Raw genomic sequence first — 15,699 nt, forward strand, 5'->3', positions numbered from 1 at the left:
AACTTTTAGACAAAATGCACAAAATGCAAGCTTTCTTTACTTAGCATAGGGTTTTGCAATTACTCGAGATTATTCAAAGTTTCACTCGCCTTAATAATTACAAACCTCATCCTATAAGCCTTTATAGCTCATATCAACCTCACCCAGTAAGAAGAAACAATGATCTGTGTGTCTGTCTGTGATCTGGGTTTAACACTTTCAGTTCCCATCAGTGCTCTCCTCGGCTCACGGCACACATCCCACAGAGGATTTCCCCTCTACATTCACATCTGATCCCTCCTAAGCCCTTTTGTAGGTTTGTTAATGGCTGTTTTTACGATAACAGAACATTGGGGATTTGCACTGCTCTTTTCTCTCTCTCTCTTTCTGTATGAGAAACAGAGAATGACATGTAATGAGATACAGACAGAAAACACCCTATATAACACATTAGATGCACTAAAATTAATTACCAATTAATGTACCAGACCAATTAATTACTCTTGGAATGGAGTTAAAGTAATAATGTGCAAAGACAGCTTATTTGTATGGCTTAAAGGAGGCATATTATGCCCTTTTTTACAATATGTAATATAAGTCTCTGGTGTCCCCAGAATGTGTCTGTGAAGTTTCAGCTCAAAATACTCCACAGATCCTGGGGACCTCATTATAGCACTTAAAACCTGGAAAAGTCCTATTTTCATGATATGTCACCTTTAAATTCATTTGGCTTTTCTGTTGTAAAACCACTTCTTTAGAAATCGGGGACTAATCAAAAACAGTCAAAATGCCACTATATATTGTATTTTCTGGAAAATAAGTCAAATGGGTAAAAATTGCATTGGTGTATAAGTACCATTTTCCCAGCTAACAAGGAACGTTCTTATAACTTATTAATAAAAGTTTTTTCCAGTTATTATAACAGAATGTTCATTTAGAGTTATCTTAGTATTTAATACTATTCTCAAAACAGTAGCAGAAAATGTTATTTATACAAAATTCATGGAGGATTTTATTTCTGAAATGGATAGACATTTTTTTTAAATGTTACTACTTGTTGTAGAATGCTCAGGACATTCAAAAGTAACGTTCCCATAATGTTTGCCAAATTAAAAATTCAGAGAACATTCAGAAATAACTATTTTATAATTGAATGTGAATGCTAGCGAAAGGTTCTTAGAATATATTTTTTTGTTAATTGGGTTATTATTACATTCAGAAATAATGTAAAATACCGGTAAATGAAACAAAACATTTACAAGTTTAGTTCCCTTCAATCCATAATGAATCCTTTAAATTTAAGATTCAGGTATTCAGAACGGAAGAGGACTGAAAATGTAAGTAGTGACGTGTATTGTAAACAACATTTATTATAAACAACAACCCTAAACAAATGTATTTGACAGCAGCTATTAAGTGCAAATAGTGATAGATGCTATTTACACTATGTAAAAACAGCAGCACTTGCTTTGCAATAAGTGTAAATAGTAGACGCAAAAAATGGCAGATATATGCACCTCAGAATTGTAGTACATTATAAAACAGTATGCAGTAATAACATATTGAATGTAAATTATCATGTTTATTAAAATTATTAAATAGATGCCATATTGGTACAATAAAACCCTCCCTACATCTAACCCTACCCGGTAAACACTTTATTGAAACCTTTCAAATATTTACTTCATTTTTATTGAAAATAAATGTATTTTCAATCTGATATGTGATGGGAAAAGAGAGAAGAACGAGTTCGGCAAAAGGTGAATTCGTAATCGGGTCGACTGCGTCAAAAATGACCGTCACGTGCCTTACATCCTATGCCACCGTTCCTGTTGCTCGACATGCGTCTTTTGTAATGTTGTCTATTCCACCAGACATTGGTGGGCGGAGCTAGTGTAAATAGCCTCTGTCAACATGACGGGCTATTTGTACCTTCAAATAATCTTACCTCTGTCATTTGGTACAAATCCAAATGTGTGCGCTCATATGGCTCAGGTCTCTTCAATGCATGCCTGTGAGATTTGTTTGGTTGTTTTATAGTGTACCAAGTGAAAAACTTATAAGATATATAATAATAGCACACCTGTGTCTGTGCCACAGTTTATGTTTAACAGAAACACAAATACATGTGTGAATAGCCTGCTGTCAAATGCTTGCATACTTGCAAAATTCTTCAGCAGTTGGTATGAAAGGCCAGCACTTACATGTGAGTGAGCAGATCCTGAGAGACACTCTTATTACCATCGTTTCAGTCACCTCCAGGACACGGTTACTATAGAGACCCGAGTACCTCCGTCCTCATGGCAACCTCAATCCCGACTGATGCACGGATTTAACCTGTTAACTGATGCTGAACTGGAGCAGACCTACAGGAAAGAGCAAACGCAAACACAAATGAGATCTCATTCAGTACTAAATCTCCACTAAAACTACAGTTTCAGAAGATATCTAAAAAATGTCTCAAACTGTGCTCAGATTTGCCTAGACAGGGATCTCAGTGTCTTTAAAAAAAAAAAAGGTTTATTGCTCAAAGAAAGCTCTTATATAGCTCATGAGACTTAATGGAGTTCTTATATGCATCATTTGTGCATCAACTTTGTTTAGAGTACAGAGATATAAAGTTATACATACTCTACTGTTCAAAAGTTTGGGGCCAACATGTTTTTTTTTTAAAGAAATTTATACTTTTATTCAGCAAGGACACATTAAATTGATCAAAAGTGACAGTGAAGACATTTATAATGTTGTATAATGTAAGATTTCTGTTTCAAATAAATGCTGCTTTTTAACTTTCCATTCATCATATGGTTTTCACAAAAATATGAAGCAGCACTGCTGTTTTCAACATTGATAATAATCAGAAATATTTTTTGAGCAGCAAATCAGCATATTAGAATGATTTCTGAAGGATCATGTGACACTGAAGACTGGAGTAATGATGCTGAAAATTCAGCTTTTCATCACAGGAATAAATGACATTTTCCTATATATTCACACGGGAAACAGTTCTTTTCAATTGTAATATTTTTTTCACAATATTACTGTTTTTTACCATATTTCTGATCAAATAAATGCATGTTTTGGTGAGCATAAAAGCCTTGTTTCAAAAACATGGAAAAGTCAACTGACCCAAACTTTTAACCAGTAGCGCATAAAAATATTTCACATATAAAATTGTCATCAATTCTCGTTTTAAGAGAATTTGAGGAGGATCATCTGAAATGACGTTCTAGATTTATGACAGGTTTTATTGCTACAGTCTCTGAGCGTGGTATTGTACTGGACTGTATTATATAAACCTGTGTGTGTTTGAAAACATTGTTAGGGAGATCATGGTTGCACGGCCTCTCTCTCTTTCTACCTTTGGGTGAGAGATTTACAGATGGCCTAATTTTGTGGCTCTGATGTCCAGCTGTTGGCAGTTCCATTACTAAATGATCCCTCTGTCAGATTGACATGCATCTGTCTTCTGCTTGGCCTGTCAATCAAACTTAATGTCACCATAGTAACGCAGAGAAAGAGAGGATGGACTGAGGATGGGAAGAAAAAAATGAACTGCAACTCGATACCCATCTGTTTACTTATAATCTTCCTTTTGGGCCTCAATGCATGTGACTATGTGTGCTGTCTTACTGGAACTGAGATGGTTTTCTCTATATTTGAATATGCTATAAATACACTGCTCAAAAAACTTAAAGGAACACTTTTTAATCAGAGTATAGCATCAAGTCAATTAAACTCCTGGGATATTGATCTGGTCAGTTAAGTAGCAGAGGGGGTTGTTAATCAGTTTCAGCTGCTTTGGTGTAAATGAAATTAACAACAGGTGCACTAGATGGGCAACAATAGCCGGGTTTCCATCCAAAGTTGCGAATTTAACTTATGCGCAAAATTGGAATATCGTATAAAACAGTTGCGAACAAGCATAGTTTCCATTCAACAAGTCAAAGAGAACAAAATCGTCACTTCCTGATAAACTGGCACTATAAATCACTAAGACAAGTAGGAGAATATAATTGCCAGAAGGTTTGCTGTGTCTCCCAGCACAGTCTCAAGAGCAAGGAGGAGATTCCAAGAGACAGGCAGTTATTTTAAGAGAGCTGGACAGGGCTGTAGAAGGTCCTTAACCCATCAGCAGGACCAGTATCTGCTCCTTTTGCTCCTTTGTGCAAGGAGGAACAGGATGAGCACTGAAAATGACCTCCAGCAGGCCAGTGGTGTGAATGTCTCTGACCAAACAATCAGAAACAGACTTCATGAGGGTGGCCTGAGGCCCTACGTCCTCTAGTGGGCCCTGTTCTCACTGCCCGGCACCGTGGAGCTGGATTGGCATTCGACATTGAACACCAGAATTGGCAGGTCCGCCACTGGAGCCCTGTGCTTTTCACAGATGAGAGCAGGTTCACCCTGAGCACATGTGACAGACGTGAAAGGATCTGCAGAAGCCGTGGAGAACGTTATGCTGCCTGTAACATCGTTCAGCAGGACCGGTTTGGTGGTGGGTCAGTGATGGTCTGGGGAGGCATATCCATGGAGAGACGTACAGAACTTTACAGGCTAGACAATGGCACCCTGACTGTCATTAGGTATCGGGATTAAATCCTTGGACCCATTATCAGACCCTACGCTGGTGCAGTGGGTCCTGGGTTCCTCCTGGTGCACGACAATCCCCGGCCTCATGTGGCGAGAGTATGCAGGATGAAGGAATTGATACCATTAAATGGCCCCCACGCTCGCCTGACCTAAATCCAGTAGAACACCTCTGGGACATTATGTTGCACCTCAGACTGTCCAGGAGCTCAGTGATGCCCTGGTCCACCATCCGTCGTCTCATTAGGAGCATGCCTCAACGTTGTCAGGCATGCATACAAGCACATGGGGGCCATACACACTACTGAGTACCATTTTGAGTTACTGCAATGAAATTTCAGCAAAATGGACTAGCCTGCTTCATAATTTTTTCACTTTGATTTTCGGGTGTGTCTTTGAATTCAGCCCTCTGTAGGTTGATCATTTTCATTTCCATCAAACGATGTGGCATCCTTTTGTTCCTAACACATCACGCAGTCCATATCAGTATAGATATCCAGCATGATATTTATATATCATGAAAAAGAACATGCATCACGGTTTCCACAAAATTATGAAGCAGCACAACTGTTTTCAACATTGATAATAACAAGAAATGTTTCTTAAGGAGCAAATCAGCAAATGATTTCAGCAATGATTTCTGAAAGATCATGTGACACTGAAGACTGGAGTAATGATGCTGAAAATGAAGCTTTACATCACAGGAATAAATTACACTTTAAAATATATTAGAACAGAAAATAGTTATTTTAAACTGAAATAATATTTCACAATTTATTTTTGATCAAATAAATATAGACTTGGTGAGTATAAAATACTTTTAAAAACATAAAATCTTACTGATCCCAAACTTTTGAACAGTAATGCATATTACTTAAAATTGTCTTTAAAATATTTATACATCATGGCAGTATTTGTTTTACTGCCATTAAACTATGTCAATTCAAGTAAGAAAAAAACATTTCTATTTTCATACGTAATACAGGGAAAATAAATTTTATATTAATGAGAAGTTTTTATTGGTTTTTGACTAAAGTCACACTGAAAACAATATTAAAGGGGCTAAAAATATGTTTTCTAAAAGTATGATATTTATTTTTGGGGGGGGGGGGGGGGGTGGGGGGGGGGGGGGGGGGTTAAGTCTGATCATATTTTTGTTACATTCTCCAATGTTTTATGCTATATTCTTTATTGAATCACATTGCCATTCCCACTGTTAAGTATCTTCGTGTTTCCTCCATAAACAGGAAGTGCCCTGATGGGTTTGACTGTTTAAAAACAGGTCGGAACCCAAACTATGGCTACACAAGCTTTGACACCTTCGGCTGGGCTTTCCTGGCTCTCTTCAGACTAATGACACAAGACTACTGGGAAAACCTCTACCATCAGGTACCAGCCGTGACACTGAAGGAATAATCATCTGTTATCTAAATATTATTACAAACGTCTTTTCTTCCTCTCCATGACAGACTTTACGGTCAGCAGGGAAGACCTACATGATTTTCTTTGTGCTGGTGATTTTTCTGGGTTCGTTCTACCTGGTGAACTTGATCCTGGCTGTCGTGGCCATGGCATATGAGGAGCAAAACCAAGCGACCATCGCAGAGGCCTGGGCAAAAGAAAGAGAGTTTCAGCTGGCAATGGAACAGCTGCGCAAGGAACAGAGAGTAATTCGACAACTACTTTATAACTAGCTGTCTGAAATAAACAAGGTTCATTACCTGAACCTCAATTTCTTGTAGTACTAGATACATTTTTCCTTTCCTTTTACGGCACTCTATTCTTAGTGGATAAATCAAGTAAAATTGATTGCAAACAACATTTCATGTTGATTTTGAAAGCAACTTAAAATACTGAAATGATGCTCCTACATAAAATGTGTTGCGTTACACTGCAAAAATTATGTATATTATGAGAATATACAATTATTATTCTCATTGCATTTCATTTCAAGTGTAAATTAAGCTCAAGCACATCTGATTTTTCTGTTCTCGTTGGTATTAGGCATTAGCAAAACAGCGCAGAAATGAGGCTGAGATGGCCCTGGCTGCAGATTTATCTCCGTCACCTTTCTCATGGAAAGACTCGGTGAAATGCCGAAGATCCCACCAAACGCTTTCAGAGGAGATGGAGGACAACTTTTTGCCAAAATTTGACCCATTTGATGAAAAAGTAAGTACTATTTCATAACTGTTTTATTTATATTTGGCTTTAAGGTATACTCAGTCCTTTTTCCAGATTAAAAAAAGAGCAGTTGTCTCTAAAACATTTATTAGGAAAAATTACCAAGTGTACCTTTAAATCCCAAAATAAATCAAAATAGATAAAATGATTTTAAAAGCTTATTCTCAAAAGTTTTTTTTTCTAAAACCTAATAAAAATTGTAATATAAAATATATCCAATTTTATATAATATATCTGTCTTCAATATTTTAGTGTCATTGATATACTATAATAGTTTTCGTTAATATTTTAAATTGTCTTCACTTTAATTTTAAAGTTTTCGCAATTTTGCTGTTTTTGTCATTTTGATCAATTTTTATATAGTACTTATTCATTTTATAAATCTATATAGTATTTTTTGGTTCATCATTTATTTATTTTAATACTTCAGCTCAAACTAAATGAAAATGAGAATTTTTCTCTTGTCAACTAGCTGAAATAAATGTTACATTTTTTATATTTTATTTGTTATAAAGTTAAGTTTATTTTAGTTAACGATAATAACCCTCTTGTTAAATGAATGTCTGCTTATCATTTACTCCCTAATCTCTCTTTCAAACTCCTGTCCTCCAGCCAGCTCACCCTCTCCTAGCCACTCTCTCCTCCCATCCTCTGAGCACCCGTCGAGGAAGCCAGCTCAGTATCTTTGCCTTCCAGCCGCGCAACAGTTCAGACGCTGACTTTGCAGATGACGAACACAGCATCCACGGTGATGGGCGGAGCCGAGCGGGTTCCATGGCGATGTCGTGGAACAAGCGTCGTACGAGCAGCATCAGGAGTCACTCGTCGCAGGTGTTCCCGCCCACCCTCACCCTTAACGGCAGACTTAACATTTCCCTGGACCAGAACGGCATCACCAGCATCGGCCCGCACACCCCGACCTCTGTTCCAACGTTCAGCATGGAGAAGGTCAGGGAGGACACGGTATGATCTTATCTCATTACAACGTTTTTCCATGAAAAATGGAATTCATGTCATTTACTCACCGTCATGTTCCTGGAATACTATATGTTTGTTCTCCAAAGAACACAAAAAGTAGTTATACTTTTGAAAAGTCTTAAAAAGTCTTTAGCCATTTTCAAAAAACATCTAAAGACATCCTTTTCGCCATCACCCCCTGACCAATTAATACTAGCACTTACCTTCTATTCTATTCTATTCTATTCTATTAATTTTGGTCTAATTCATTAAAAAAAAAACACCTTGCAATGTGCACTGTGCTAGACTAACTGAGACTTGTCATTGCACTTCTATATTGTTGCTCTCTCGTTGGTCTGATGGCTTCTACTTGCTTCTATTCAAGTCGCTTTGGATAAAAGCGTCTGCTAAATGATTAAATGTAAATGTAAATGTGAATGTATTAAGGAGAATGTCCAGGTGTAACGAATCATCCACTGAAGGCGAGTTGAAGTGAGAACCCAAGTGCAGCTTTATTTACAGTGATCCAAACATCCAAACATAATCCGAGACTTGACTTGACATGAACAGACTTGACGAGGTATGAACAGACTAGACTCACCAACAGCAGAGTTACAACTTCAATACACGACAAAAGACAATGGCAACATGAGGGCTACTTATAGCAGACAATGAGGGTCACATGACAAGAACAAACCAATGGGAAACAAGACACATGACCTAGACAACCAATCAGAACATGACACAATGAACAGAGGAACCAATGGCATGAATACATGAGGGCAAGGGAAGCATGACACAACCAGTGACCATGAAACAATTACAAAATAAAAGACATGGAAAACATGAAAATGAAACAAAACCCAAAACACCACATTACACCAGGCAAATCTATCAACTTCCATTTTATGGAAAAGAGTTGAGGATGGCTGCTGGATGGATAAAGTGAGAAAAATGTTGATTAATAATAATAATTTGATAATGAAGCATTTCAATGAAAAAGTTTCAATCGAATTAAAAATTGACTATTTTAATCGTAAAAAGCCTACTGTATTATATGCACATTTCTAAGGCCTCTAAATGATCAACGATCAAAACTTTGCTGAGAAACCTGTTGTACGCAATCTACTACACGCCTTCTGTCTTCTAATTGATAGTTCATACTTTTTTAGATTGTAAAAGGCCTTTTAGTATAATTTTAGTGTTAATCTAAAGATCTCATTGATTTACATTACAAGCAATCAGAATTTCATTGTACTTTTTGATCATATAAATATCAGCAAGTGTTTTTATATTTAATCTAAAGATTCAATAATCTTCACAATTATTTCACATATCAGGGTTAACCAATAGAGTGTAAGCTTGTTAAAGTATTGTGCCATTAGTAGCAGCTTTTGAGGAACGTTTCAAATCGGTCACATTAGTTTGAATACAGCTTTAGAAGGAAGTTACCTACGTAGGTGTTCACTAAGATTTGGAAAAGATTTGACGTTTTGATGTTCACTTTGATTGACAGGAGCCAGTGTGTCAGAATGAGCAGACCACTCCAGCTGCCAAGCTGACTGTCGACGTGCAGGAGGAAGTCCCGCCCCCTCGCAGAAAGAGAGGACTGAGCTCTGTCAGCTTCTTCAGTGACGTCATAGACGGTGTGATGGACTAAAATTGTTTAGAAAAAAAAGACACAAATGAGACAACTGTTGACATGCTGTAAGAGTACAGAACTATAAAATCAACATTGAATCTCAGAAGAATTTGATGAGAAATGATTGAGTTCACACTGAGAATTCTCACTTTTGATTGCTGACATTTGTTCCTTGACAAATCTGAGCACAGTTTGAGACTGTTGAGCTCTCTTCTGAAACTTTTTCACATGAGACAAATAAGGAGAAGCAAAAGTTTCTGATTGTTCTCCATTTAACCTCACGGCTGTCAAGAAGAAATAATTTAGCTACTAAAAGATGATTCAAATTTAAAATCATTTCATCTAAAACACCCGAAGTATCAAACATCAGCTCACCTTAATGTCCAGGTTTCTTCTCGGTTACTCATTTAATGATTTTCATTTCTCCTCTTAGAGCTTGAAGAGGCCCATCAGAAATGTCCTCCATGCTGGTATGAATTTGCAAAGAAGTACCTGATTTGGACATGTTCTCCTGCCTGGCTGAGAGTGAAGGAAGGGCTTAAAGTCATAGTGATGGACCCTTTCCTGGACCTTGCAATCACCATTTGCATTGTTCTCAACACATTGTTCATGGCGCTAGAGCACTATCCTATGACTGATGAATTCAACAGCATGCTGAGTGTTGGAAACCTGGTGAGGACAAACAGTGGCGCTCTCCAAAACTGTGTTTGAGCATCTCAAACAGCCCTGTTTCTTTGCTTCTTTAATATTAATGTAAAGTTTTGTTCTTGCTTACCAGGTGTTCACTGGAATCTTCACGGCAGAGATGGTGCTGAAGATCTTTGCTCTGGATCCATACTATTACTTTCAGCAAGGCTGGAGCATCTTTGATGGAATTATTGTTTGTTTGAGTCTGATGGAGTTGGGCCTTTCCAACGTGGAGGGTCTATCTGTCCTCCGCTCGTTCAGACTGGTAAGTTTCAACTCTGCTTGGAAATAGACATAGTAAATTCACTAGAATGGACACTGAGGATTGCCACATGTGCAATATATGAGAAATGCCATATAGAGACATGAATGTCTTTGAGTGAGTCATTGAATCAGAGTTTTGAATCAGTTAACTGAAGCTTAACTTAGCAGTTCAAGTGTTTGAACTGAAATGAGCGCCATTTTTGTTAAAATGCACTCACATATTCACAAAACCCAAGACAAGGATTGTAAAACTAAATGTCATTATGGCCAACAACAAAAAAAAATGCATTAATCACAATATTCAAAATAGTTCATTTTGGCAGCAAAAATTATTAGTGTGTATCATTCAGAGAGGACCGTTTTGAAAAAATTTTAAAAAGTAGATTTAAACAATTCAGTATTGCATTATCCCCCAAAAAAGGACATAAACACACTCAATGATATTGAAACTTATCTCTTAAACTGACATCAATGTTTGTATCTGTAGTATGTAATTAGGAGGCATTAGTTTAGACACTCCATCAAAGTTTTAAATATCAACACATCAGTATTTATGTGATGTAAAACGCAGTTTGTGTGACAAACGCGGCACGCACAGTCCATCTGACCCCTTTGAACTCGAGTGTCTTGCTATTCATTATCAGATTAAAGCTGCACAGAGCTTTTAACATCCTTTTACATTGCGATAAATACTGTTGTTAAGTAGCACTGTGCGTGTATGTTAAAAATGACTTTTTTCATAGCTTCACCCACATGTGCATATTTGGCCGAGCAGTAATCCTTTATCCATTAGTGAGATTAAATATGTTGGAGTTGAAATCTCAAAAAGTGGGCTACACTTTCTTTTAGTTCAACATCAGTCACATTACAAACTGAATACAGGCCATGCTTTAGCTACAATAAAATGAGAATTTACATGAGAAACAGTGACATCAGCTGAAAACAAGAATAGTTTTGGTGTCAAATTACATGACTGATCAAAAATGTACTCGCCCTCAGGCCATCCAAGATGTATGCCTGTTTGTTTCTTCATCTGAACAGATTTGGAGAAATTTTGCATTACATTACTTGCTCAACAATGGATCCTCTGAGGTGAATGGGTGCCATCAAAATGAGAGTACAAACAGCTCATAAAAACATCACAATAATCCACAAGTAATCCAAAAAAACTTGTCTCCACCAGTCAACATTTTGTGAGGTGAAAAGCTGTTTGTAAGAAACAAATCCATCATTAATATGCTTTTAACTTTAAACCGTTTCTTCCGGCTAAAATACGAGAGCTCTATCCATAATAATGCTTCCTCCAGTGAAAAAGTCGTCTCGTCTGATCCAGGAAAGAAATATGCACAGAGCACGTAGTGTTTACAAGTGAAAACAGTCCCAAACAATTCTAAACAATTAATTCGGTGGATTTCGATGTGAGAGAGAACATCTGGATGAAGCATTATTATGGATTATTGTGTATTTTGCCCAGAAATGACGGATTGAAGTTAAAACACTTTAATGATGAATGAGTTTCTTACAAACATGCAGCTTTTCACATCACAAGATGTGGATTATTGTGAAGTTTTTATCAGCTGTTTGGACTCTCATTCTGACGGCACCCATTCACCGCAGAGGATCCATTGGTGAAAAAGTGATGTAATGCTACATTTCTCCAAATCTGTTCTGATAAAGAAACAAACTCATCTACATCTTGGATGTCTGAGGGTGAATACTTCCAACAAATTTTATTTTTGGGTGAACTATTCCTTTAAGAAAGTAAATAGGATCAATTTTGATTTAATGTTGATCAAATATCAATACTGAATGAAACATATTCTGTATTTTGTCCTCAGCTGAGAGTTTTTAAACTAGCAAAGTCATGGCCCACCCTCAACACACTGATAAAGATCATCGGTAACTCTGTGGGTGCCTTGGGAAACCTGACACTGGTCTTAGCCATCATCGTCTTCATCTTCGCTGTGGTGGGCATGCAGCTGTTCGGAAAGAACTATCAGGACTGTGTGTGTAAGATCAGCTACGACTGCACCCTTCCTCGCTGGCACATGAAGGACTTCTTCCACTCGTTCCTCATCGTGTTCAGGGTCTTGTGCGGAGAGTGGATCGAGACCATGTGGGACTGTATGGAGGTGGCCGGACAGCCGCTTTGCATTCTGGTCTTCATGCTGGTCATGGTCATAGGAAACCTAGTGGTAAGTATGATTTCTTCTCACATAATAAAATAATCTCATATCAATATTCCATGTCCATTCATTGATTTATTATAAAATAAATGATTTATATGGTAATACCATAAATAATTTAGAATTTGCAACAGTGGCCAGCTGACTGTTCATTAACCCTTACATATTCTGTTAAATAGACTACTATAAATAAAAATAATATGTAAGCAGCTTTGCATCTTGAAATATTAAACTGCCATAAATATGTATGTCAGTTTGTATTCCTTGTGCATCTCTCAATTGTCAAATCGTTTTTGGATGCCTGGTTTATCGTTCTTTGCATTTCAATATATTTTGAAGATAAACCATCATACCCTAAGAAAAATCTCAGACTGTGAGGATACACAAGATGGAATTAGAGAAATATTACTTAATTCTCCCAGATGTTCTTATATGATCCAGTTGTGACCAGAAAATACCTCTAAGAAGAGTAAATGAGATGCCACTAAGCTTTCCTTCCTAAGTTTTGACATGACGACTGTCCTAAAAGTAGACATGATGTCATGTTAGCATTTTTGTTCTATAAAGTGACAAGTGCAATTATATTCAATCTACTTTCAAAATAGTTAGACAACATGCACAAACATGAAAATTCTTTGCTCAAAATGCGTGTGAATCATGGTTGACATTTACCATCATACTGTATATATAGATTTCCTAATGTATTTGGCAGATTGTAAACATTAAATAAATGAACCCTCAGGGTAGACGCCATATTTAGGCTGACGCAAAGGAAAATGAGTAAGTGAAGGATAGAAATGTTTGGGTTAATTGGTTATACAGTTGTTTTTGCACTAGAATACTTTTCAGAAAGACTTTTTCTATACTTTTGTCAGCTATATGATTGACACCAAGGTACACAACCAGAACATACTGTACAGTCATGTATTCATTTGCGTCTAATGATAGCATGTACCCTGACTAAGGACCTTTCCAAGAAAATAAATCAGCAAATTTTAGCTTTAACCTCCATATTTTACCCCTGTTGTGGGTTGCTTAGAGGAATAGGTCCACAGGCTTGTGCTTAAGTACACTTAAGTATACATACACTATTATACTCTTCTGGCTTTTTCAACTCATAACTGGCAACTTGTGTACGTTGTAATACACAGCAGAAACAGCTGTTTGTCACTGGTAATTGAACTAGGGTGCTTTTTAAAGCCGGATAGAGGGGCAGACATTGCAGACAGCATGGACTAGATTTGGTTCTTTCTGAAATACTAGACAAAAAAAAGTGTCTGATCTGTGAGAGAAGTCCTTTATGTACTGTCTATTTGTACTGTCTGTTTTTGTACTATACTATATGTATTGTCTGTTTTTGGTGCTTGTTTAATTTTAAGCACAAACCATAATTCATCAAACATCAATGTACAAAGTATAACCTTAAATCTAAACTGGGCCTTATACAAATAGTTGACCCAGAACATATTTATTTACTCACCTTCATGTCATTCCAAAGATGGATCACAGTATGGTCGACTAGTTGACCAACAACCGATTAATGAGGTCGATTAGTTGTGGATATGAGTTTGAAGTCTGAACTGAATATGTCAAGAAAAAAGGCGGGCTGCACGTGGCCAGTACAGTCCGATTTACGAACAAATGACTCGTATGAATCGGTTCTTGCAATGGCTCGTTCAAAAAACACACGGGTTACCGTTTTGAATCGAATTCACTTATGACTCACTAAATCGGTCATGGCTGTCACAGAATCAACATCTGTCTCATTTACTGCATTCAACAATGTAGCTATTTTAGATCATTACTGTCGGACTTCGAATGACCTATCGTGAGCAATGTTCCGTTATGATTAATCTACACATTTATTTTTGGGGTTTTGTGGGGAGATTTTACCAGTAACAAACTTTAAATGCGTTGTGGGAATCGCGCAGTTGGTTCATTCTGTGTGAGAAATGTGCATTGAGTTTGTGCCACACAGATTCTGAGCACTTAAATGGTTTTGTATAGTAAAAAGGTCATAAATATTTTCACTATCAATTTGTTTAGTTTTGGTTAGTTACGCTATTGAAAGGATGCGATTAGTGTCCTGTCTACACTATTTTAACACGCGGTTTAAATCTTAGAAGCATCGACTCTTACAACGATTACACCAATCAGATGCAAGTTCGATGACCCCAACAACGGTAAAATTGATGTATAAATTTTAGATTCTGACTTTGTCAAACAGATATTGATTAGTATTAAACATATTTATTTTATTACATTAGGTTAGGCCTATAGTTTTTACATATTTTGTAAACACTAGCTCATAGTGACCACTTCTATCAAGCTTAACAGGAATCTGACTGTTATCACTTGACTTCCTGTGGGCCTTCTATGTCAAACCCTCTGTAACACAGTCCATCTCCTTCTTTCTTGGCACAAGTCAGTTTGGGATTATCTTTGCTGTCTAGTGTGATTAAAGGTAAGAGTGCAACTAATCAGGTTTCCATGACAACCCACAAAGTGGCTCTTATAATAGACTGCAAGAAAAAAGCCTGTTATGATGAACATGGGACTTTTTTTTAATAAATGGTTTGACATTCCTGCAGTTGAACAAGGGCTTATCTCATTAAAACTGTTGTTCCCAGAAACACAGACTGCTGTTGATGTAACTGAAGGTTTTTAGATCAACCAAAAATTTGTTGCTTCGCTTACAATATCCTAGTCGGACTCGGATATAAAGATTTAGTAAACACCATTTCAGTAAATGTACCAGTTCATCAAAACATTTCCAAATATAGTGTATCCAAATCATATTATTTGCTTACAGATCTGTATTCTTGGTTTCTCTCTAGCTGTTGAATCTGTTTCTGGCGCTGTTGTTGAGCTCCTTCAGCTCTGATAACCTGTCAGCACCCGACGATGACGGAGAACTGAACAACCTTCAGATAGCCGTCAGTCGAATCCACTTCGGTTTCACTTGGCTGCTGGACGCCATCAAAGATCTCTTCAACGGGAACCTGGCACGGCACAGACAGAAGGCCAAAGAGGTGCAGGCGTCACTGAAAGAGAACCACACTGAGTGCAACGGCGGCTTGGGAAGTTTAGAGCAGCATGGAGGGAAGTACATTACTCCAGAAGGAGAGGACAGTTACATGACCAATCCCAACCTCACCATTTGTGTGCCCATTGCGCCAGGAGAGTCAGACGTGGAATTCCCTGAGGAGG

The 15,699-nt window shown here is 37.3% G+C and overlaps 1 protein-coding gene across 1 annotated transcript in view; it reads left to right on the forward strand.

Moving 5' to 3' along the window:
* scn12aa (sodium channel, voltage gated, type XII, alpha a) overlaps positions 1-15,699 on the forward strand; it is a 57,763-nt gene that overhangs the window by 26,057 nt on the left and 16,007 nt on the right. The window contains exons 9-17 of the mRNA XM_016443453.1: positions 5,817-5,958; positions 6,039-6,236; positions 6,574-6,741; positions 7,366-7,716; positions 9,227-9,356; positions 9,786-10,024; positions 10,131-10,304; positions 12,142-12,498; positions 15,327-15,699. The exon at positions 15,327-15,699 is cut by the window's right edge and continues 12 nt beyond it. Coding sequence (XP_016298939.1) covers positions 5,817-5,958; positions 6,039-6,236; positions 6,574-6,741; positions 7,366-7,716; positions 9,227-9,356; positions 9,786-10,024; positions 10,131-10,304; positions 12,142-12,498; positions 15,327-15,699 — 2,132 coding nt within the window. The remainder of the gene's footprint in view (positions 1-5,816; positions 5,959-6,038; positions 6,237-6,573; positions 6,742-7,365; positions 7,717-9,226; positions 9,357-9,785; positions 10,025-10,130; positions 10,305-12,141; positions 12,499-15,326) is intronic.

This window comes from Sinocyclocheilus anshuiensis, unplaced genomic scaffold, assembly GCF_001515605.1.
Source record: "Sinocyclocheilus anshuiensis isolate Anshui unplaced genomic scaffold, SAMN03320099.WGS_v1.1 scaffold1373, whole genome shotgun sequence".
Lineage (NCBI taxonomy): Eukaryota > Metazoa > Chordata > Actinopteri > Cypriniformes > Cyprinidae > Sinocyclocheilus > Sinocyclocheilus anshuiensis.